This window comes from Syngnathoides biaculeatus, chromosome 17, assembly GCF_019802595.1.
Source record: "Syngnathoides biaculeatus isolate LvHL_M chromosome 17, ASM1980259v1, whole genome shotgun sequence".
NCBI classification, from domain to species: domain Eukaryota; kingdom Metazoa; phylum Chordata; class Actinopteri; order Syngnathiformes; family Syngnathidae; genus Syngnathoides; species Syngnathoides biaculeatus.
The window spans coordinates 5,164,638-5,187,451 of record NC_084656.1 but is presented as its reverse complement, the minus strand read 5'-3'; the positions used below and the strand labels follow the sequence as shown (position 1 = coordinate 5,187,451).

General features: G+C 42.0%; 2 protein-coding genes and 1 long non-coding RNA gene across 8 annotated transcripts in view; 1 reads left to right on the top strand and 2 right to left on the bottom strand.

Annotated features, from left to right (window-relative positions):
* Window positions 1–1,254: 1,254 nt before the first annotated feature.
* Window positions 1,255–12,912, bottom strand: LOC133491232 (ankyrin repeat domain-containing protein SOWAHA-like). Of its 2 annotated transcripts, none has more exons than XM_061802190.1 (5): window positions 11,339–12,912; window positions 6,681–6,794; window positions 6,156–6,490; window positions 3,818–4,005; window positions 1,255–1,770 (listed from the first exon to the last, which is right to left on the bottom strand). In XM_061802190.1, the coding sequence occupies exons 1-5, from the start codon at window positions 12,591–12,593 to the stop codon at window positions 1,317–1,319; spliced, it is 2,346 nt and encodes a 781-aa protein (XP_061658174.1). In that variant the 5' UTR covers window positions 12,594–12,912; the 3' UTR covers window positions 1,255–1,316. The 2 variants fall into 2 exon arrangements, with proteins under 2 accessions (XP_061658174.1, XP_061658173.1); XM_061802189.1 differs by having other exon boundaries at window positions 6,156–6,541; window positions 11,339–12,906.
* Window positions 12,533–22,814, top strand: part of LOC133491235 (uncharacterized) — a 27,850-nt gene continuing 17,568 nt past the window's right edge. The window contains exon 1 of the long non-coding RNA XR_009792373.1: window positions 12,533–12,667. This is a non-coding gene — a long non-coding RNA (uncharacterized LOC133491235). The remainder of the gene's footprint in view (window positions 12,668–22,814) is intronic.
* Window positions 13,729–22,814, bottom strand: part of shroom3 (shroom family member 3) — a 96,613-nt gene continuing 87,527 nt past the window's right edge. For all 5 annotated transcript variants that reach the window (XM_061802184.1, XM_061802186.1, XM_061802185.1 and 2 more), the window contains 7 exons: window positions 18,901–19,561; window positions 18,648–18,819; window positions 17,427–17,569; window positions 17,243–17,318; window positions 16,944–17,109; window positions 16,727–16,848; window positions 13,729–15,135 (listed from right to left, as the gene is read on the bottom strand). In XM_061802184.1, coding sequence (XP_061658168.1) covers window positions 14,731–15,135; window positions 16,727–16,848; window positions 16,944–17,109; window positions 17,243–17,318; window positions 17,427–17,569; window positions 18,648–18,819; window positions 18,901–19,561 — 1,745 coding nt within the window. In that variant the 3' untranslated portion in view covers window positions 13,729–14,730. The remainder of the gene's footprint in view (window positions 15,136–16,726; window positions 16,849–16,943; window positions 17,110–17,242; window positions 17,319–17,426; window positions 17,570–18,647; window positions 18,820–18,900; window positions 19,562–22,814) is intronic.

The following is a 22,814-nucleotide window of genomic DNA, read 5'->3' as shown; positions in this document are numbered from 1 at the left end:
AGTACAGTTGAGACAAAAATTTAAGAAGTAAAAGTCACCATGTAGATCTGTGCTGGGGGGTAAAATCACATCATGTATGTTTACAGCAAGTGGCATGATGTAAGTCCAGTTAGGACATCTCCTGCCTGTGTAGTTTGCATGTTCTTATGATTGTGTGGGTTTCCTCCCACACATCCCAGAAACATGCACGATAGGTTCATTGAGGACTCTCAACTGCCCCCTAAGTGCAAATTTGAGTGTGAACAGTTGTTCATAACCGCGTGAGAAGTGGTACAAAAAAATGGATGGCTGTATGCTAACACCAAGTTTGATACTGTTCAACATCAGTGTTTCCATTCAAATGCAATTTGAGCCATAAAGAGCATCATAGAAAAACACCACATTAAACACATTTTCAGTTTGAATCTCAAAATTAAAGACAACAAAAGTGTTTCAGCACACCATCGGGAGCAAGTGAAATAGTCTTAAAAATATGAACGCTTTCAAACATTATATGCTGGTCCTCACAAATGTTTGTGGAAATTGGGAAGAGAGAAAGTTAACTTTGATGTGATCTCTTGTTCATTTCACAAACGATGTCACAGACACGTCCGCTCTGCAAACTCACTTTTAACACCAACGACCAGAAGTTTTGTTCTACTGCACAATTTTCTCTCTGGCAACGCAGCAAGTCAAAGTCAGGCATCAAAATGGTCTGTTGTCCGTTTAGGAATTACGTGACATGCCTACGACATGTTTGGAAAGCCGTTTGAGCAATATTCTCAATAATTACTTTATAATCCCGATACTACAATACACATATCTAGTGATTCTAGTGAAGCGCTGTTCACTGGGAGAATTTTGTCACTGCTAATACAAATCAACTTAGGAACAGTATTGCCTCACTCGTAACATAGTTGTGCTACTGGTATGCCAACGTATTCCAATTAGTGAAGACTGTATACTAGTACATCGATCTTAAACTGGATATAAAGAAAATCAAATAAATGCTGAAACAGGTGTTTAGTGTCATAAAATTCTACTTAACATTTTGTGCTTCACAGGAGTACAAGCAATGGGCAGGTCAACTCGTGCAGTTCTTCCTCTCAAATAACATGCCCAAGTTATTCTACTAGTGTGAAAAAATGTGGGAAATGATTTTTACTAGCATGACAGTTGTTCAATGAGTGCACTCTTGTTGTTGATAAGGATATAGGACTAACCAGCTTTCCATAATTGTGTGGATTATTAAAAACAAGGCAGATGAGAAATTGAGGCAGTTAAAAAAAACAACACCCTCCCCCAAACATTTATTTTTGACACTAATTATGTGTTCCTCAACCATCAGACTTGTATCCATGAAAGCGAGCCAGTGATTTGTGTTTTAAGAATGCTGCGATCGATGATGACCGCTTGACTTTCACACCAGAGACGGTCCTGGGCCTTTCATCCGAGTTGGCAAAGGAGAGGTGATGTCGTCGATGGCGTCGGTGGTGACGCGGCTTCTGTTCGCTGGGGTGTTCTCCTACTGGGATTCCCCCTTGGCCTCCTCTGCCGTTCCACGTCGGCGCTCCCAACATGTGGAAGACGTCCGACGGCGCGCTTCGACTCAGGTACTGCCAAGGCTTCTTCCCAGCAGTGTCCCTCAGCTTCACATCCGCGTCAAATTTGTTGACGAGAAGGCGAATCATGTTCTTGTTGCCGTGGATGGCGGCGATGTGAAGTGGCGTTTGGCCGCATGATGACCTGGCGTTAATGTCAAAAGCCAAACCAGCCTTTTGAACACCGTACCTGAAAGCGTAAGTACAGGAGCCGACTCAGAGTGCTTGTGAAAACTGCAAAAAACACTGATGTGCACGCTGGACAAGTAGATGGCCATAGCCCTTGGCAAAGGAATGGCTTGTTCACTCTTTGACACATATGTTCACTACTTACACACACACACACACCACACACACACACACACACACAAAAAAAAAAAAAAAAAAAACGATTAAGCAGCGCATTGACTGTCTTACTTACCAGGGAACATAACATTTTACACCACTGCTATAATACCGGTACTCTAAATCTAAATAACGCATACCGTGCCATACCTCATGCAGCCCTGAGCTTGTCTGATCACTGCTTTATCCACTTTATACTGACATACAGGCCAAAACTTAAATCCACGTAGCAGATGGTGAAAGCAGTTAAGTGGACCAACAAAGCAAACATAGAACTTCAAAGCTGTTTAGGCTGTAAAGACTGTAATGTCTTTATGAAATTCAGCTGCCAGCCTGGATGAATATACAGATATTGTTATATCCTGTATCGATTTCTGTGAAGAGGTCTGTATACCAACAAAGTCATTTTGCACATTCAGTAACAAGAAACTATGGTCCACTCCCTAACTTAAGCAACTAAAAATGACACATATTGGAGTGGGGATAGAGCCTTGTAGAACTGTACTAGAAATCACCTCATATTCCAAAGAGAATTTATGCAGTAAATTTAGAAAAAGCTTGATGCTAACGACTCTAAATCAGACTGGCAGGGAATGGAACGGCACATTAAAAAATAAAGATGCCTTTCCTTGAAAGATGTACTGTTCTGGTGACTATGATCCATGATGATGAGCGAATGGCTTTTCGGAAGAAAAAAAAAAGAAAGAAAACAAAAACATAATGAATTCAGTGGTGTGCGATCTAATAGAACTGTAATGCCTCCCTGAGGGCAATACCTTCACCTACCTTCTTCCCACACCCCAAAAACAGGCACGGGGAGAAAAAAAAAAAAGACTCCGCCTCTTGCTCAAAAATACCTGGAATAAGCTCCAGCATGCCAGCCACCCTTGTAAGGATAAGCGGTACGGAAAATGAATGAAGCAATGTGAAACAACAAACATCCACTATCACAGTCCTGCCCACTTCATGGTTGGTACACACCCACTCATCAGGAAAAACGGCAAACGCGACTGCTTGCAAAGCCTTGCGTCATCTGCCAAACTCAAGAGTTGAGTAATCAAATGGTTCAATTTAATTTTGGATAAGTTCCACTACAGTACCAGAACGGTGCTGTATTTGTGCCCAATTCTTGGAGGATGACGTTGCAAACATAAGCGTTCACACACTGCTGGAGGCGCATTTCTGGCTTTGGAGCAAGCGAGCGAATGATACCAAGCTGGACCTTCCACAGCAGGGGTGGTCAATGAGTCAAGCAGTCTTGGTCGATTGTGGGACGGCATGCCAAAAAAAAAAAAAAAAAAAGACGGCAGCCAATGTTCCCTCTAAACTGCGCGAGTTTACCTTAACCCCCATTGGTAACTCGTGAGAGGCTGGCTGCTTGAAAAGTAGATCTTGGGGTAAAAAAAGTATGGGCACACATGTTCGACTGAGTATACCACTTTTTATGTCATCCCACATTCACTGGAGACATACGCTCCTCCATTTATTGCTACTGTCTCACTATCCAATAGGAGCAAAGCGAATATATTCATGAAAAAATTGTCCATCTCAAATGCCAGGTGTAAAAGACCACCTGGAATACAATGGGGCCTCGTATGGATTTTCAACCAAATAAAAATGCAAATTAAATAAATATGGCATGGAATTTTTAAGAGTGAGTACACCTTTACGGTTTTAAATTTCCTTCAAACACATTGCCTGGCAAGTTTTTACAAAGGCTAAAAAAGTTAATTCCTACTTCAACTTTTTCTGATGAGAAAAATATATCAGTAACCCAAACAAATATAAAAGGTCGACCAACGTCCTGAAATGAATCCTATTTGACTTTAGAGCTCCCAATGTATACTCTTTGTAGCCTACAAAACTCAGAACCAGGCTGACTGTAAGCATACCAGAGTGTATTGAGAACTCGGTGGTCGCCGTGTTTGGCGATCCAGTGCAGAACAGTGAAGCCAGAGATGAAGTCTCTTCTGTTGAGAAGGGTGGCGTCTTCTCTGAACAGGGAGTAGATGTCTGGCCAAGCTCCTGAAGCCCCTTTCACAAGCCAGGTGTGTTCTCTGGGCTCCAGAGGAACCGCTGACTGGTAATTAAAAACAAACGTCAGGAAGCAGAATTTGATAGAACCAACATTAACATGCTTACACAGTAGCCATACCGCAGTGTTCTTTGTTTACAGTTTAAGATGACACATTGTCAAAATTTATTTTTCTATCACTTATTAAAAACAGCTCGGAAAGCCTTTGCCACCTATGAACTGCAAATTTAATCTACCAGTTCAGAATGGTAAATGTTCGCTTTCTCCCACTTGCTCATGGCATGCAATAAGGATAAGACGACGTATTGCTACAAAGCCTGGGGAAAATTCATGTGATTTTGAAGACAATTCAATTGTTCCATGTTTGTATCAACTTGATGTCAGTGTACAATATTCCCACTTGGTTTCAGTAAGTGGCAACAGCTAGTTGGCTGCAAGAATTGGTTGCTTTCGAATTTGTGAGTAAATGGGGAGATTATACGAGTGTACCGTTTCGTTGTATAATGTTGCAATACCAGAAAAACTGAGCCTTCAACACAAACTAGTGACTTGATGTGTCAAAAGGCATGTGTTCATGCCATGCCTGGACATGTTTACTTACACACATATACAATATTCTATGGCTCTCTTTTCACATAATGGAAATTATCTTTTGTTTGCCTGCTTTTTGGGGTCTGCTAATTCCAATTATTTTAATCATTATTGCATGAACATTTCATTAATTGTCATTAATATTCTATGACATTGTGAAGTGGTTTATGTAACAGGTGGAAGATATCTAAAGTGGAATAACTGATTTTGGTATATCTTTAACTGTCCAAAAAATGTTTGCCCTGCAATTGGATGGTGACCAGTTCAGAGTGTACCCCTTCTCTTGCCCGAAGATAGCCGAAATAGCCCCCAGCACATTCATGACCCTAGTAAGGATAAGCGGTATGGAAAATGGTGGATAATTGTTTTGCATAATCTTTAATAAGTAACTTGTTCAAAATATTACTTTTTGTGAATCAGTTTTTATTATTTTTACTATAATGTTCCAGTTGGAAAACAACTTATTCAGTGATTTAAAAAAAGTAGCATTAATTCTGTTTTATTCTAAAAAAAAATAAAAAACTAAACTACAGATAAGAATACCCTTAAAGTATCCGATCTATTGTGAAAAGGAGCAGTATTGTTAAAATCTTAATGACACCATCCCTAAATTACAGTATGCTCATTTCAGAGGACATCTCAGTTGACTTTGGGTCAATGGGGGGTGGGGGGGTGGGGGGTACATCTAGCTGGCTGGCAGCTAGTTGCAGCGCACACAAACACTACCACTCATGCATATGTATAGATTATTATGAGGTTTCAATGAACCAAAATGCATGTTTCTGTGTATGTGGGGACAATTGTCAGAGCAAGAATAGGTACTCATAAATCACTATGAAGATGGCTGTCCTGAAGACACAAACCCTCAAAAGAAAGATAAATTATGAGATAAGCGAGAAAAGTTTCAAAGAGTGGCTTAAACACATTGTTGTAGATAAAATAATACAATACAAAATACCAAAATGCCCCAAATAAATATGATAAAGGGAGACTCTTAATAAATTACATGATCTAGGACCCAATTTTGTGTTCTGACCAGGGACAATTCTTGGTCCTTACTTTTTTTTGGGTCTCCCCACACAAAAAGCCACCAAGGTATATGACAAGGTAATGGTGGTACGTGGGCGCGAACTGAATATCATGGATGGGATTTGCTACATTCTGCTGCATTTTAGTGACCTGGTGGACATCCTAAAATAATTGTGGTGGGGATCTAAAACAGATTGAGCCCAGAAAAAATAGGGCGAGCCTCATCACTGAACTTCCAACCCAGCCCTTGAGAATTACTTACAGTGAACTCTTGCATATTCCTGGATCACCATTTGCAAAATTCACTTTTTTTTTTTTTTTTAAACTTATTTGCTTACTTAAGTGCCGAACATCAACGATTTGCTGTTGTGCTATGTGACTTAAGGCTTCACTTGGACAAAAGTAGGGCTTTGCCACATGTTGCTGTATCTATCGGCAATTGTAAACCAACTTAGGATAGGTCGGATGCCACTCAAAGATCTTTGTTATTTGTAGCAGGGCTCGGTCTAAATCCTATGCTAATAAAAATGCAATCTATTTTCTCACTGTTGTCTTTGGCAGTTTTTTTGTCTTACCTGCCTATTGGGGCTTTCATGATGAGCACCAGCAATTACCGGAGGAAACTTCCCTTTCGCTTCTGGCCTCTCGGCCAAGTCAGCGAGGCTGTTGCAGCGAGACGGTGTAGAGCAGGACGACAGAGAGGACGACGACAAGTTGTAGGGCAGGCTCAGTGAGGATGAGATCCGGTGGAGGCGGCTCCGCCTCGCTGCTTCATTTCCTCCTGGACTGCCTTGAACCACTGCCTCTTCCTCCTGGAGGAGTCGGTTGAGGTCGGCACCCATGCTGCGGCACATCCTGCCTTTTAGCTTACTGCTGACGTGCCTGGCGACCGTTGGGCGCTGACGCAGTGCTGGTGATGAAGCGGAGTAGTCACTTGATTCGTGGTCGTTGTAGAGCTCGCCTGTGAGGTGGACATGAAAGCAATTCTTTTCCAATACTGTACACTACTCACAACTAACTGTTCTTTTGAGATAATCTTAATAGAGTGTAAAAAAGGTCTAAGTCAACAGATGTTGAGGCCTACAAAGTAAAACACTGACTTGAAGAGTGGTGCCATGAAACTCCTCTCGGCTCATCCCGCTGGTTAGGATGGTCAGAGGAGTGATGGAAAGGTGCCACACGGGCAGGAGCTGCCCAGTTGTCTTGGAGATTGCCTGTAGAGCAGGGGTAGCAAAGTTTTTGGCTTGGGGGCCACATTGACTTTTAAAATTTGACAGACGGGCCGGGTCAGCACAAGATTCAATACATATAAAAACTGCATTTGTTAACAGTACATATCAAGCATAAACAGAAAAAAGCATTGAAGTATTAACATAGGTTTTAATGAGAACAGTGTTGTTGATCACCCATTTTAGCCAGTGCATCGAAGTCTGGTGGTATTTCTGTTGTGGCAATTCTCAGAACAGATCTGAGGTGTTCATCACTCATCTGGTATCTGTGGGGTGCTTTGTTGTTCATCACACTAAAAGTCTCTTCACACATATATGTAGAGCCAAATAACACCAGCATCCTCTGTGCCATCTTCTGGATGTTTGGAAATTGGGTTGCACTTAATGAAGCATAAAACTCATCCAGTTTCAGGGAGATGAACTTGTCCTTTAACACCATGTCACATTGGAGATCAATCAGTTCCACCTGCAACTCCTGTGGCGCCGTTTCCGGATCGTGTGAGAAGGGACATGACACCAGCTGAAGTGCCCTGTCAATTTTTCCAAAATCGCAAAACCGACGGCAGAATTCCTCATGCAGGTCATCCAGTGTTTTCCTATATTTTTTCACATGTCGCGGGGCCTGTTTTTATGCAGCCAGTGTGGGGAAATGAGCAAATGACTTGTCTGACATTTGCTTCGAAAATAAAACCAGCTTGGTTTTGAAGGCTCTGGCGTTTGCTTGCATTTCATGGACAAACTGGTGTTTCCCTTGTCGCTTCACATTCAGCTCGTTCATGTGTGTCAGTATGTCCACAGTAAAAGCTAAATCACAAAGCCAATCTGTGTCATTCAGCTCAGGAAAATTGTCAGCATTCTGAAGTAGCTCCAAAAATGGAATAATATCCTGTTTGAGCTCCCACACACGTTGACATACTTTTCCCAAACTTAACCAGCGGACATTAGAATGGTAAAGTAAGTCCGTGTGATCAGCATCAGTTTCTTCAAGAAAATGAATAAACTGACGATGGGGAAATCTCCTTGCTCGAATAAAGTTAACGAGTTTCACAACCGGCTTCACTACGTGGTCAAGCTGCAACACAGATTTACACAGTGCGTCTTGGTGAATTATGCAGTGTAGGAAAATTACCTCCTGCTCAGGGTTGTCCTCTTTCACCCTGTCCTGAATTCTCTTGAGCATCCCAACGTTTTTTCATGTCAGATTTGGTGATCCATCTGTGGTAACGTTGGGGAGTCTAACTTGTGCTTCTGTATGACCGCTGACACGCTGTTAAATAAATCCCCTCCACGTGGTTTTCCTTTAAGGGATTCCCTTTCCAGAAACTCCTCAGTTACCTCGAAATTCTCCTTAATCCCTCTGATAAAAATTAAAAGCTGAGTGGTGTCCTTTATATCATGGCTTTCGTCCAGTGCCAAAGAAAAAAATGTAAATGACTCCACTTTTTTGTTTAGCTTGCTAGTTAAGTGTCCGTCAATTACTTCAATACGGCGAGTCACTTACCTGGGTGATAAGCTAATTTTTTCGAATTTGTTCTTTCAATCAGGACATAAAGTACTTACTGTCTCTACCATGTACTCTTTAAGAAACTCCCCTCCGGAGAAAGGCTTGCTGGCTTTTGCTAGTTCAAATGCCAGTAAATAACTTCTGTTCGTGCTTGCTTCTTGGATGGAAGTTGCTCGAATAAAAGTGTTTTGCTGAGCCTGCAAGATAGCTACCAACCTGTCAGCGGTAACCATACGTTCTTGTGTTGAAAGGTTGCTGGCGTAATTGGTGGTAAAGTGACGGCTAATGTTGTACTCTTAAAACTGCAACGGTTTCTTGGCAAATAAAAACATACAGCCTTGGACCGGACTTCAGTGAAAAAGTACTTAGGTGTCCATTCTTTGTTAAACGCCCGGCATTCACTGTCGACTTTTCTTTTCTTTGACATTGCTGTAGATGGGTTCTGATCTCGCCAGTAGTAGAAGTTCGATAACTGGAAATGGCTCTGGCTCCATAAAATCAAGACACTGTGCCTACTGCGCCACCTGGTGTTGAAATGCCTGTCATTACAAGTCAAATGAAATAAATGCAATCATTCACATCAAACCTTAATTCTGTACAAATCTTCGGCGGGGCAGATTAAAAAAAACAACGGGCCCGATGTGGCCCGCGGGCTGTAAGCTGGAGCCTATCCTACCTGACTCTCAGTGAGAAGTGGGGTACACCCTGAAGTGGTTGCCATCCAATCACGTGTCCCAGACAAACAAAAAGTCATTCACCCTCATATTCCCACCTACAGCCAATGTAGATCGCGCACGTAGGTCATAAATATTTCTTGATAATTCTAGATTGAGAAGGATAAATCCTACCTGAAATGAAATGATCGTTACACAGGCGTGTGTATTTCATTGGGCACCATCCATCCCATTTAATTACGGAAATCCAAACACTCCCGCACTGCCAAGCAGCTTTGTTTGACCGGCAATATGGCGCCGTAAAAAACGGTGACATCACATGTGCAATCTCTATTTAGAGTCTTCAATAAACTCCCATCCACATTTTTTTGGGATGTCGAATAAAATCGGAGTACCCAGAGAAAACATGTGAACTAACATATGAGGCTGGATTTCAATCCTTGTCCTCAGAACTGTAAGGAAGATGTGCCAACCAGCAGGCGACCATGCCGCAGCTTCAAACTTCACCAAAACACAAAATACATTAAGATCATTAAAATCTTATTCGCGGTACGTTTCAACCTCGGCCTATAAAAATTGGCAGACATGTAGGAACCCCATATGTACAAAAACAACACATAGGCATTAATCCCATCTTTTCTTTTGTCCCCACCAAACAGGGCATGCTTACAGTTCTTTGAAGTGCCACTCGGGAAATGTTTGATCTACTCCTACAAAAATTCAGACACATGTAGTGCCACGAGACGAACAATAACGTAATTCCAACCCAAATCCTTTCCCCAACAGAAAGTGCCCCTTTTTAACTTTTCAATGTACTTATACACATGTGCTCCATTTTCCCCCACATTTGCAGGGGGGATACATGTGCACTGCTTCAGTAATGGTGTTGTCCTACCTAAGGCTCAGGAAACATTTGCTCTATGTCTTCCATTTTTGTGAGGCTCACATACATACAGCTTCTCCTTCAATGTGTTGGTGTGAATTAACAAAATTACTTCTATTAATTCCGCCCAGATAATCGAACATATCAGCAAAACTGTTTCACGCTCTCTCATTTACTAAATAAAGGTAGGAGCTGCATTTCAAAATTAGAGCAAGTAAATTAAAAATAAACATTAGACGTACATGTTCAAATAAAGTGCATAACTTTGTAAAATGAAAAGTTTAAACTTCATGTTTTCTGTTTGGTATCTTGACAGCAGTGAAGTCTCAATTTTACATGCGGTATTTTCACCCAACAAACCTTAGCATGTGAATTGTTTTTAACACACATCTCGGGTCTTCAAACAACAGCCTCACATTTCACATTCACACCTATGGACAATTAAGAGTCTTCAATTAACCGAGCATGCATTTTTGGGGATGTGGAAGGAAACTAGAGCGGCCGGAGAAAACCCACACAGGCACGGGAGAACATGCAAATGCCACACAGGCAGGGGCTGGGATTTGAACCGCGGTCCACAGAACAGTGAGGCAGACTCTTTTATCAGTCATCCGCTGTGTCAGCATAGATAATAGTTGGGGTGGTAAATAACAGCGAAATTGGATAATTTCCTATGGCACCCCTGATGATCTCTAACTGTACATTCCTGTAGTGATTCTCAACCAATCTCCATGGGACATGAAATCCATCTTTTAGTTATATTCAATTTTAACAAAAAAAATATTTGCTGCAAATAATGCACTCTTGTTCATCCATTTATTAGCAATGTATTGGGACAAACAGAAGGTCCAATTACCCTTTCACTCACACAACAGAATAATAGGTTGTGTTCAACTAAACAACATGGTCAGATTTTGCAGAGTAGATACATATGATAGGATCCTCCATATTTCTGTACTACTGTATATACGTTTTGTGACATGTTTAGTGGTGTGCCATGAGCTTTTCGAATACAAAATGTGTGCGCTTGCTTAATAGATGCACGGAAATACTTCACTTCTCTAATGCTAGGTTAATGTTCTAACTGAGGATGAACATGGAAACTGCCTGTGCAAAAATGATTATCTTAGCATTTTTGGAGAGGACAACAGCAAAAGTTTTTCTTTTTAATAAATGAAGGCTGAAGACCAAAGCAACTCTAGCAGTTTTAATAATTTCAATTATTCTGCTTCAAAACCACCAATCTAAGTTTTAATGTGAAAGACTGCTAAAATGCCACAAGAAAATGAAAACTATTTGTCCGACAAACACTTGCAGGCTAAAAATATAAAACAATCCAATGCATGACACCACATTTTGTTACATCAAAATGCTGTATGTTGATTCCATTGTAAACAGAATCTCCCCCTGTAATATTTTACCATTGATCCGTGACCCACCAGTGAGGAATCCCTGCTTGAAACCTTACCTGCTACTAAATGTTGTTTCTCGGTGGTGCTGGTTCTTCCTGATACTGTAACTGCCGCATCAGATGGGAAGGAGAAGATGCTGTTGTGGCTGCTAGACAGCCACGTCCTTTCTTTTGGACTCCATCCATGGCTGTGCGCCGAGGCAAAACCTGGATCCAGCGAGGACCGTCTCTCCTCCTCTTCAGCTCTATCTCGAGATTGTACGGAGCACTCTGAGGGTAGACTACGCCGGGTGGACATCGACTCTCTGGGAGGAGAACCAGCAACCACACTTGTTCCCGCATTAAGTCTTCTGAGCTGTAGCCCTGCATCCAAACTCCACCCTGGGGGGGATTGGAGCACCTGTCCCCCCGCCACATTCTGGAGAAAATTCTTTGGAAGCATATGCTCTGGTGGTGATGAGAGAACAGGCTGACACATGTTGGACCTAGCTGGGGCTTCAAGTAGACCACTCAGGGGTCTAACTCCTCCTGATGTACTCAGCTTCATCTTGAACCCTTCATCTTCATCGTCATCCTCATCATAGGAGACCGCAGTTTTGTAGCTCTGCCTGTATCTGGGCCTGCGTGCCTGAGCATGAAGACCGAGAAGAGACATACTTGGGTTGCTGTTGCGACTTTCTGGAGGTGAGACCTGCTGGCTGCTTCCACCATGTTGGACTGAGGCTTTCAGAGTACCCCCTTGGCAGATGCTCTTAATTATAGCAGGATGCTCCGGGATCCCTTGGGGCCTCGGTTGGAATTTTGCTGAGATTGGAGCGTGACTTGTCGCTGAAAATGCTTCTGCTCGCGTAGCCTGCAGTGTCACTTTCAAATCGGCGCTTACATTGTTGTTGTTTCGGATGATGCCGGCCACCGGTAGGACAATTTCCAAATCAGGTTCTATTGGGACAGCGGCTGTCACCTCCTTTAAGTTTCGGGGAAATGGCTTCTGCGGAATTTTCTCTTTTCCCCGAGCCGGGTTCAAGGTAGCTTTAGCGGGTGGAGGCTCAGCGGGTTTTCCGGTGGACGTCCCGGAAGCGGCGGTTCCGGGAGGCCGAAATTTCTTCTTGAGAACAACATGCGAGACCCCGTGCTCCTGCTTGACTGTGGCCACGGAGTTGACGAACTTCTTAAAGAGTTCGCGGTTCCGAACCTGGTCAGGGTGATCCCGGAGGAAGCCTCGGAAGTTTAGAAGTAGCTCGCAGTTTTTCACCGAGCCTCCCCTGCTCTGGAGAAAAAGCAAAACCGACTCTTGAGTGAAATCTGTGTCCATTTTGCTTCCAGTCTTATCAACTTGTGGGTTTCGAAGGGCTGGCGTGACAGGAATGAAACACCGCCCCACTTCAGGTATTTAACCCCTTCATCGCCCGCCGCATTATGTATGGCAGGTGAACCGGATGCGTTGCACGCAAAAATTGAGACACGCACAATTGCACGCAAATGAGTCTTGTTGATTCTCAGTAGTTACCAGAGACGATTCCGACAGGAAGCCACAAAAAAGAGTTTGCTGTCTTGAAGTCGTTTTTTTGGCAGTCGGATTTTGCTTCCCTCTAACGGCTTTCGCTTGAAATTTCAACATCAACCCGTGCAAAGTGCACCATGACCTTTACAGGTGAACTTAGACCGCTCAACTTTTGAAAAGGATACACTTCCAAATGCTCAACGTTTCAGTACTTTTTGCACATCTTACTTTTCTTTGGTATATGTGCCATACATGTATGGCAAAACATACTTCACATTTTATCTATCTATCTATCTATCTATCTATCTATCTATCTATCTATCTATCTATCTATCTATCTATCTATCTATCTATCTATCTATCTATCTATCTATCTGATAAGGTCGATCAAAAGAGCATTATTCATTTAATAAGGGCAGACTATTAATGCAGTTTGTATATTCCATCCTAAAATAGTAGTGAGCCACTGTAGATTACATTTGACAGTACCACTGACAGAATTTACAAAATAAATTTATTTAGCAAAAAACAAAAGAAACCAACCAAACAAAATAAAACATCAGGAGTCATTTTCCAATCATCCATCTCTTATAGATCAAGCAAAGATCATCCAGGAAAACACATCTAGGATAATCTGTGGTGCCTATGAGGAATAAATCAAAAAGTGAGTGTGATAGGTTTTGTGTGTGATATTTTGAGAGTATGAAAAAAATGAGGATATGTAAAATGTGGTCATCCAAATTAAATGAGAAGAGAAACAAAAAGGAAAATCTGAAGGTGTGAAATAAAATATTGTATTTAGACATTTCAGGACAAAACTCAATGACTTTAAAAAAAATCTGCACTCCTGCCTCAATAAAGAATGTTTCATGTTTAACTTATATTCCACATCAGACAATATCAGGTAGTCTGATTGGATGAACCGCTAAAAGGTTGTCTTCTGTGGATAAGTGCATAGTCACCAGTAGATGGCCTTAAAAAAACGTTTTTTTAAGGCCAACAATTCCATCCACTGCTTCTAATTGTTTGAAAACAAATATTATTTTATATTTTATAATTACACACGTTGCTGGACACTTAAGACCAGAAAAACTCAACGGGCACTGAATTGAGTAACACTAATAGTATAATGAGTCCAGTTTAATGCATTATGAGATCAAGAAGCATTACAAGGCATTGCTAGGATTATGAAAAGATTAAATCTATAATAATAATTTATGTTCAAATGCAAAAAAATGGCTTAATTTGTGAATATATTATTATCAATAAGTTAGGGCTGACCCAAAAAAATTTAAATATGAAATAAAACAGCGTTCAACATTGGATCCCATCCAAATCTTTGGACTCCTCCTTTGACATCAAGTGTTCCAGCATAAAAATAAGTGGAATTCAATTTCAGATGCAATTTATTATTGTTGTTCTGTCTTTGGCCACCAGCAAATATCTATTTGAGCAAAATGAAAATTATGTAAAGGAGAGCACCGTTTGTGCCTTTTGAACTGTGCTTCTGCATGACATGACATTTCACCAAATTATCACAGTATTCACAGTATTCTAGTAACAGTCCATCCTCCTCTGTTATGTACTGAATATTCTGTCTGAGGAAAAGTTGAAACACTTTAAACATTTTACATTTAAGGCTTTGCAGCCCTTGTCTTAACTTGCAACGTGTCAAGTATTTCCTAAAAAAGTTGGAATATATGTAAGTCATGGAAAAAAAGGAGCCTTATTAAAAACCAAATTATCTTGTATGTTTTAGACAGTTAATTTTCTTGGGCTTTTTCCACCTGGTAAACCTTCACAGAGTTGATATGAATAGCAACAATTGGGCAAATGTGTAATTGTTTCTCATGTACAAGTTTCAGTCAGGTGCGAATACAACGAAGCACATAATAGTATGTCCTGCTTCATGCGTGCATAGATTCAGTTAGTTTTTAGTTTCATCCCATCACAGTGACGTCACTGTGGTGGACCTGGCTGTGTGGGCGTGGCCAGGAATCAGAGAGGAGGAAAGCAGCTGTGGGAAGGGGGAGGAGCAAGAGATTGGGCTCGATGACAAACGCAAAGATCCTCTCAACCAATCTTGAGCCGCCGCCAGCTCGGGCGGGAGGGTCTCTGCCAGCCTCGTGAGCTGCTCCTCGCGCTGACGTATGAGGTCATCGAGGTCCCGTTGGCGAATGAGCAGGGAGGGTTTGGTGCTGACAAATTGGCGGTAGTCTTGGAGCTGGGGTTCAGTGAGGTAGCCTCGCAAGATGGCCTGAACAACGCGCTGACGCCGGTCCAGGTTTTCCTTCAGTTCGCAGGCATCCTCTGTTTGACTGAGGAGCTGAGAACGCTTATGATTGAGGGAGTCCTGGGGGGACAAAAAAAGTTGACAATACTTAATCATACAACAATATAAATGTATGAAGTGAAACGCGGTTATCCAGCCAGATGAAACGACCCTGATCTTGATTAATTTATCACAGAAACTGCTTGACTCAGCGGAGCAACTGGTTAAAGCATTGGCTTCACAGTTCTGAGGACCGGGGTTTAAATCCCAGCCCTGCCTTTGTGGAGTTTGCATGTTCTCCCCGTGCCTGCGTGGGTTTTCTCCAGGCCCTCCGGTTTCTTCCCACATCCCAAAAACATGCAACATTAATTGGAGACTCTAAATTGCCCACAGGTGTGAATGTGACTGGGACTGTTGTCTGTCTTTATGTGCCCTGTGATTGGCTGTCACCCAGATTAAGGTGTACCCTGCTTCCTGCCCAATGATAGCTGGGTTAGGCCCAAGCACTCCCGCGGCCCTTGTGAGGATAAGCGGCTCAAAAAATGGATGGATGGGCTGCTGGATTCAAATCAGTACTGTGTACCTCCACCAGAGTTTCTTTTGGGGCTGATACAAAAGAGGACTAACTCCGACTGCAATGGAAAATCAAAACAGCTGAACGGATCAGCGGATCAGCACCATCCTACCCACACTTGATGACTTGCACGCTGCCCAAACTAGGACAAGAGCGGGCAGGATCCTATTCGACCCTCCACATCTTGGCCACCAGCTCTTCCAGCTCTTTTCATCAGGCGCTACCGATCTATGCAAACCAAAACTAGCTGGCATTCCAACAGCGTCTTCCCTCTTGCAATTAAATTCTTCAACAGCTAATTTACAAATCCACTGCTGCCAATTTTCTGCCTTGAGTTTGTTGTTGTCACATCCTGCCGGGCCAATTAGTATTAGGATTAGTATTATATACGATAGATGATCGCATGACTAGTCACTTTAAACTGCATACACTCCTTGAAGTCTTGACACCCTTTGGACGATTGTCATTGGACTGGACTGATTGATAGTGTCAAGAGCTTAAAGGAATAACATTAGAGAAATATGACTCTTTATGTGCAATGACTGTAGGTGATATTTTCATACCAAATCTACATGTATTATTTTTACATTATTATGTTTACTATTTTATTTGCATTACTTGTGTGTTACTACACTTTCTTGGACTGACAGATCACAAATGGATTTGCCAATGGATTCTTTTATGTATGTGACCAATGCTTTCGTTTCATTTGTCCTGAAATAAACGATTTTATTCTTTGAATGAGTTTTAGTTGGTTAAGTGTTAGTGCTGCTCTTAAACCACAATAACTAGTAACTTTTCTTCAATATTTGATGATGTCATTTGCCATGGAATTTTTTAATTTAATGGAAACCTTTGTGGAAAAATTAGGCTAAGATTCGAGGAAAGCAACTTTTTTCATTTAAAAGACAAAAACAATGGTTTTAAAATTGCCATTAGAGTGTCTACTTTAAAACTGAACAAACGAACATGGAGAGTAAGAAAAAAAAACATTTTGTTGTTACATCTCAGGATTCAGACCTCTGATGGCTGAAATGTTACACATCCTGTGTGTAACCTGTAAAGTTGGTCATGAAAAGTGACAAACTGTTTCCTCACCCGCTCCTGTGAAGCGTCCTTCTTTTGGAGCTCTTCTTGTTGCAAAGCGATCAAAGATTTGTCAACCCTTGACAGCCGGTTACACAGTGACAGCAGCAAGTTCACAATTTTCTCAAGATCTCCTGAAAAGCCATAGACACTAGGTTAATTTCATAGATTTATCCAAAGCCTTAGTTATTTGTGCTATATTTGCCCTTATTGTAACAGTCTGTTGTACCTATGAACATGCTGTACTTGTCCCTCTCATTTATTTTGCATAGTTTATAAACCAGAGAGTCAATGCTAGTCCCGAGTGCCTGGTGACACCTCATCTCCTCGCACAACGCTTCCTTCTCTTGGTGCATAACCACCAGACTGGACCTCAGAGCCTCGCACAGCTCCGCCTAAAGGACAGGCCAAGAGATACACGAGAAAAAGATCATGTCAGTGGCATTTCTGAATAATGATCATGTTTGTAAGCATCCAATCTGGATAGTCCCATTATATTTAGATCATTGTGTTCTCTTCTCTTGCTACCTTCCTGCTGTTGAGGTCTTTCTCCTCCTCCATTTCAGTCCTGCAATTGACTTCCGTTTTGACACCATCCTCTACCCTGTACAGAGTCCAACACAAAAAAATTAAATGGCCACGAACAAGCTGAAAGGGCTGTAAAACTGAACGAGGTCTGAGGGTTGAACAGCATTCTAAGGAAAATAAGTACCTGTCATTTAATGGGCTACCTATGGCATGCCATGGCACTTTAGCACCGAGTCTGCTGTTTTGAAAGATTTCCTCCACAAGCTCAACAGGTGATTTACCCTGCCATGTTCCTAGGATGGTTGTCAGAGAGCGATCCTGCATTACCTGCGTGCAGCGGAAAAAGAAGAATTGTGGACCACCACCGTGAAGGCTAAAATTAAAGGAAATGTGGAAACCAAATCAATAGTCAAAATCCATGTCCAGAACACACAAGCTACATACTTCATGAGGTCACCTGCAGAATCTGAGATCCAAAACAATACAGTTTACATTTACATGATTACGTTTTGAAAGCCAAAGGACAGATTAATAACATTAAACATGTTACATCTTCTATACTTGGCAGGGTCACAGATCTATTGGAGATTATCCCAGGGGTTTAGTGTTAGGTGGGGTGCACCCTGGACTGGTTGCTTGCCAATCGTAGATCACATGGAGACAGACAACAGTCAGACTCACAATCATACCAAGGGGCAATTTAGAGTCTCCAATTAATGTTGCATGTTTTGGGGATGTGGGAGGAAGCCGGAGTGCTTCCCACGCAGGCACATGGAGAACATGCAAACTCCACAAAGACGGAGCTGGGATTTGAACCCAGGTCCTCATGTGAGGCCAACTCTCCACAGCTGTGCCACGGTGCTGCCTTGTGTGGTCTATATAAAATCTATTTGATAAATACATGGATAAAAGATCACAGAAAATGGTCAATAATTGCATGCTATTTTATGGAAAATATTATATCATGTATATGATACTGTATATGATTAATGGATTACATAATTTTGTCCACATAGCACATAGCGCTAACAAGCATATTTTTGGAATATGGCAAGAAATCAGAAAACCAGAGAAAACTCATGCAAGCATGTGGAGAACATGCAAACACCACACAGGAAGCCTGGTGGCCAGATTCTAACTGCCAACCTTTTTTTGTGTGTTTAATTTGCAGAGGTTCAATGCATTGTTTGCTAACGTGAGATGTGTCTAATATTATGACACTCATTATTTAGCTCAGTGTACTGGATCTCATTCAATGGCTTACATGTCCCTAATGTTGTGGCTGGTGACTATAGTTAGAATGACAACTTTAACGTAGCCTTCATAAAAACAGGTAACAAAAAGATAAAATTGCAACAAACAACATCTATTTTGGGACTCAAAATGAATGATTCCGGGTACCCACCAGCTGCTTTGCCAGCATCTCCACTTGCATCTCTTCCATTGTCTTCTCTCTCCTGAGCAGGGGCTGGTACTCAAGGTTAAGTGTGTTGTCAAACTGTGGGCTCTCCAGGCTAGAAGTCGTGGATGTGAGGGTGGAGGATCGTGGCTTTGAGGATGGCAGGAGGCTTGATAGGCTGATGGAGGGTGGAGAGAAAGTACTAAGATCCAGACAGTTTTTAAATTGGACATAAATATCAAACAAGTGGGAAGCCAACCTTCCTGCAATCTGTGCAGAGTTTTTCTGGTCCAACTCAAGGAGAGGTTGGGGTGGCAGAGGGAAGTCTTCGTTGATATTTGTCTCTTTGATCGATAGAGAAGGTGATGTAGATGGAGGATTCAGCAGAAATACCTCATCCAAGTCATCCCTAAATAGTCCTGTAGATGTTGCTAATGGACGCAACTCGATATTCTCATTGTGCTCCTTGTCTCGTGTGGATGTCGTCACTGAAGAGACTTGTTTGTTTTCTTCACAAGGCCCTCCTCTTCGCTCTAAACTAAATAACCTCTCTCTGTGAGCCTCCTTTGTAATGTCTTCTAAAACACAAGCATCACTCAAACTGTGCCTCGTTGGTTTTTCCACCACAAACGAGTCAAGGTGGCCATCAAGGCTGACAGCGCCACCTTTCGTGCTGCCAGCATTTTCAGCTAAGATGCTGCGGGGGCTTGCTGGGAAAGTGATGTTGTCCAGGTCGGCTTGACTTAAACCCTGACTGGACTGCCACTCAATGCCACCTCTGTCCTGAGAACCACATGCAGAGGAGAGAGGGCAAGGAAGACCAACTGAGGCTGCTAGAGAGGACATGCTATGGGCCCGCTGACGCTCACTGTTCCTCTGACGCTGTCTGTCCCTCAGTGGAACTGGGGAGTGGGAGAAGGCTGTACCAAGGAAGGAGACAAAGATGGATGAAGGAGCTCTGTGGTGTTCAGACAATTTCTGTCAATGTTGTAATCACTTATGCTCACACAACTCTGATGTCCCAAATATGAAAGGGGTTGGAGAGTTTCATACACGAAATATAAACATCTCAGATTTCACGTTCATAAAATAGAAATAAATACAGTGAAGAAATACGAGTGACCGTATTGTCAAGTTTTTTTTAGATATGAGTAGTCATTCGGACAAGTTTTTGCTATGACTTGTGTGCTCAAACTGGTACAAGGGCTGTATGGTGGCAGGTGGTTCCACTCACTCCACAATAAGCAGCAGTTTGGCTGGGATAGTAAATATTCTTTAAAAAAATGCTTCAAGCTGTTGAGTTCAGCACTTGTTAAAGGGCTACAGTCATGAAATGCAGGATTTTTAGTATGTTATTAATGAAAAAAAAAATGGCAGCCCATGCGTTTTTTCACCACAAAACATGATTTTGACGTATACAGCTTTTTGTAACTCCTGCCATGAAAATCCTCTCGAGGGATTTGATTTCGAGAAGAAGCCTGACTAGAATGACTACATGGCAAGACTGCCCTCAAGTGGACTCATTTCTTTCCATTAGTTTTATCTCTGGGAAGGTAGCTCGTTGTTCCTTCGTGTTAGCCAAAATCCTGGCTCGTTGCATCGCTGGACGTTGCTTGAACACTGGGGAGGATAGATTTACCCTTCATAAGTTTGCAAGAGACCCGGTTTGTCGTGAAAAGTGGATTGCATGGGTGCAAAGGACGAGAGCTTTGTGGGTTCCAAATGACATGTACTAGGTAGGTGTGTATACAGCTACTAAAAAAACTAATAGTTTGGGGCGGACCACGTAATCCATCTCTCATAATGTAACAAAAGATCCGCGTACGTATGACAGGGGTGCGAAATGTGTCGATATGTGCGTCGGACGGCTTCCGCATCAGGCTTGCCCACGAAGGCTGCCGCATCATGCCTCGCGGACGAGCACGGCTTTGGCCAGGCTGGCTCATACATACTCTATCGGAGTCTGTCAGCGTCACAGCAGTATGTATGAGCCAGCCTGGCCGAAGCCGTGCTCACCCGCGAGGCACGACGCGGCAGCCTTCACCAGCTTTGGTGGCTCATCTTCGGCGCCGAGGTGGCTTATCACGGTGCCAAGCCAGGCCGCTTTACGGTGTTGTCATCGCACGCGGCTGAGTACGCTACATACTGTCATACTGTCGGGGAGTCTGCTGTTAGTTAGAAGTGATCTGCATAGAATCTAAATATGGCTCGAAACAATAGGATAAGATTGCCCTGGACACTTGACTCGATTGTGAGACATTCTCTTCTTCGAAAAGAGCTTCCGTGTCTGAAGGGGCGTGTCCCACGGTAGTGGCTATGGCGTGTTTTCGGTGGCGAATGTCCAGGGTGACGTCACGGACAGTAAATGCAGGCAATATGGTGACCACTTGGATGTCGAATGAGACTTCTGCAACTTTGTGCATGGATTACGTGCTCTCCGCTCATAACTATTTTTTTGTGTAGAGATTGAAGTGAATAATGTTACATGTATTTTTCATTTCACTATCTATTTTAGAATGTTTAGAGGGATGACACTTGACCTTTAAAGTTTATGCAAACAAAGAGAATTACACACTGTGTATTTAAAAAAAAAAAAAAACACTGCACAGTAACTGCCATGAAGCATGCAACGGAAAACACCACAGCCACATGGGTTAACGATTATTAAATTGTCTCAAAAAAATAAGATAACACCAGCCACGGGTGTTTAAAACAATTTAAAGCTGTGGAAACAAAATCCATTTTGGCCGAGATTTTATGGAGATACAATGAAAAAGAATGTATTCTGCGGCTATTCACTTTCATGGAGGATTACACAGCAGCATATCAGCTTTAAATTGCATTTCTTTTGGCTTGTCCCTTTTGGGGTCGCCACAGCGTGTCATCTCAGATGAACGCATATATATTTTTGGCACAATTTTTACGCCGGATGCCCTTCCTGACGCAACCCTTCTCAGGGAGTGGAGGCCCCCAGTGGGATACGAACCCACAACCCTTACTTTTCTTTTTAAGAGATGTAAACCAAAGGTTTGTGAAAGGTAATTGATAATGAGAAACACAGAAAGAGCCTGTTGTAAAGAGGACAAAAAGGTGGGGGCCAGGGTGGAGAGACCGAAAGAGAGGGAGAGAGAGAGAGAGAGAGAGAGAGAGAGAGAGAGAGAGAGAGAGAGGCAGCACATTTAAAGGCACACATGCATCTACGACAATGTACATGTCATACTTTTGGATTGATTAAATTTCAGAAATCTAGTTACTGTCTTTCATTCCATTCTTTTATGTTTTATGACTATTTTATAAGATGCTGCTACTTTTCTTTATTGAAGATGCAAAAAGAAAAGGTATTTAGGGGGAGTGGAACAGATTTATTGCATTTGCAGTCACTTTAATGGAGAAATGGATTTTAAGATAGGAGTGTTTTCAGATAAGAACACAGTAGCAGGGTGAAATAAACTAAAAGCATGACTGGATACACCCTTTGACATCCATCTATCCTTTTTCCTATCGTCTTTATTCCGGTTGAGGATGAGCAGTAGCCTACCCCAGGTGACACTGGGTGAGAGAAGAGGTTCGTCCTGGACTGACCAAGCAAAGCAACTGCACAATTTAATTAAATCAAATCCATGCCTGCGATGAGCAATTCTGCTTTCACAAAGATAATGGTGCGCTGTTATGACTGACACTGTTAGAATTGTTTTTGAAACAATGTCATTAAAATAGAATGTGTGTGTCAATGGTTTAGCCATAAAATTCTAAGTTAATGATTATTTACTAAAACAATAAAGTTGATCAGTTTGAACATTCATTATCTTGACTTTGTAGTGTATTAAATTAAATACAGGTTGAACATGATTTGAAAATCATTGGATTATGTTTTTATTTATTTTATATATTTAACAAAACGTCCCAACTTCATTGGAATTGGATTTGTGCAATTACGTGAAGTTTCAATGTTTAAACTCCACATAATATTTCAGTGGATTCCAAGAATATTCATCATACTTGTGCTTTTTTTTTTTTAGGAATGAAACTTACATATTTCACATCTTTTACAAACACTTGGGTCTACCATGCTAACTGTATTTTAATTGTGAGTCATTGTGTACCTGTCATGATCCTGCCGCTCCAGCACGAGCTGTGCAGGTGCCCGCGTGGGTGCCCGCGCGGGTGCGCTGA

Excerpts from the sequence above, each read along its gene's own strand:
- LOC133491232 (XM_061802189.1), bottom strand. The coding sequence starts at position 12,593 with ATGGACACAGATTTCACTCAAGAGTCGGTTTTGCTTTTTCTCCAGAGC. Across the intron at positions 6,795-11,338 it reads GAAACAACATTTAGTAGCAG|GCAATCTCCAAGACAACTGG; the intron begins GTAAGGTTTCAA and ends CCTGCTCTACAG. Across the intron at positions 1,771-3,817 it reads CGAGTTCTCAATACACTCTG|GTACGGTGTTCAAAAGGCTG; the intron begins GTATGCTTACAG and ends TTACGCTTTCAG.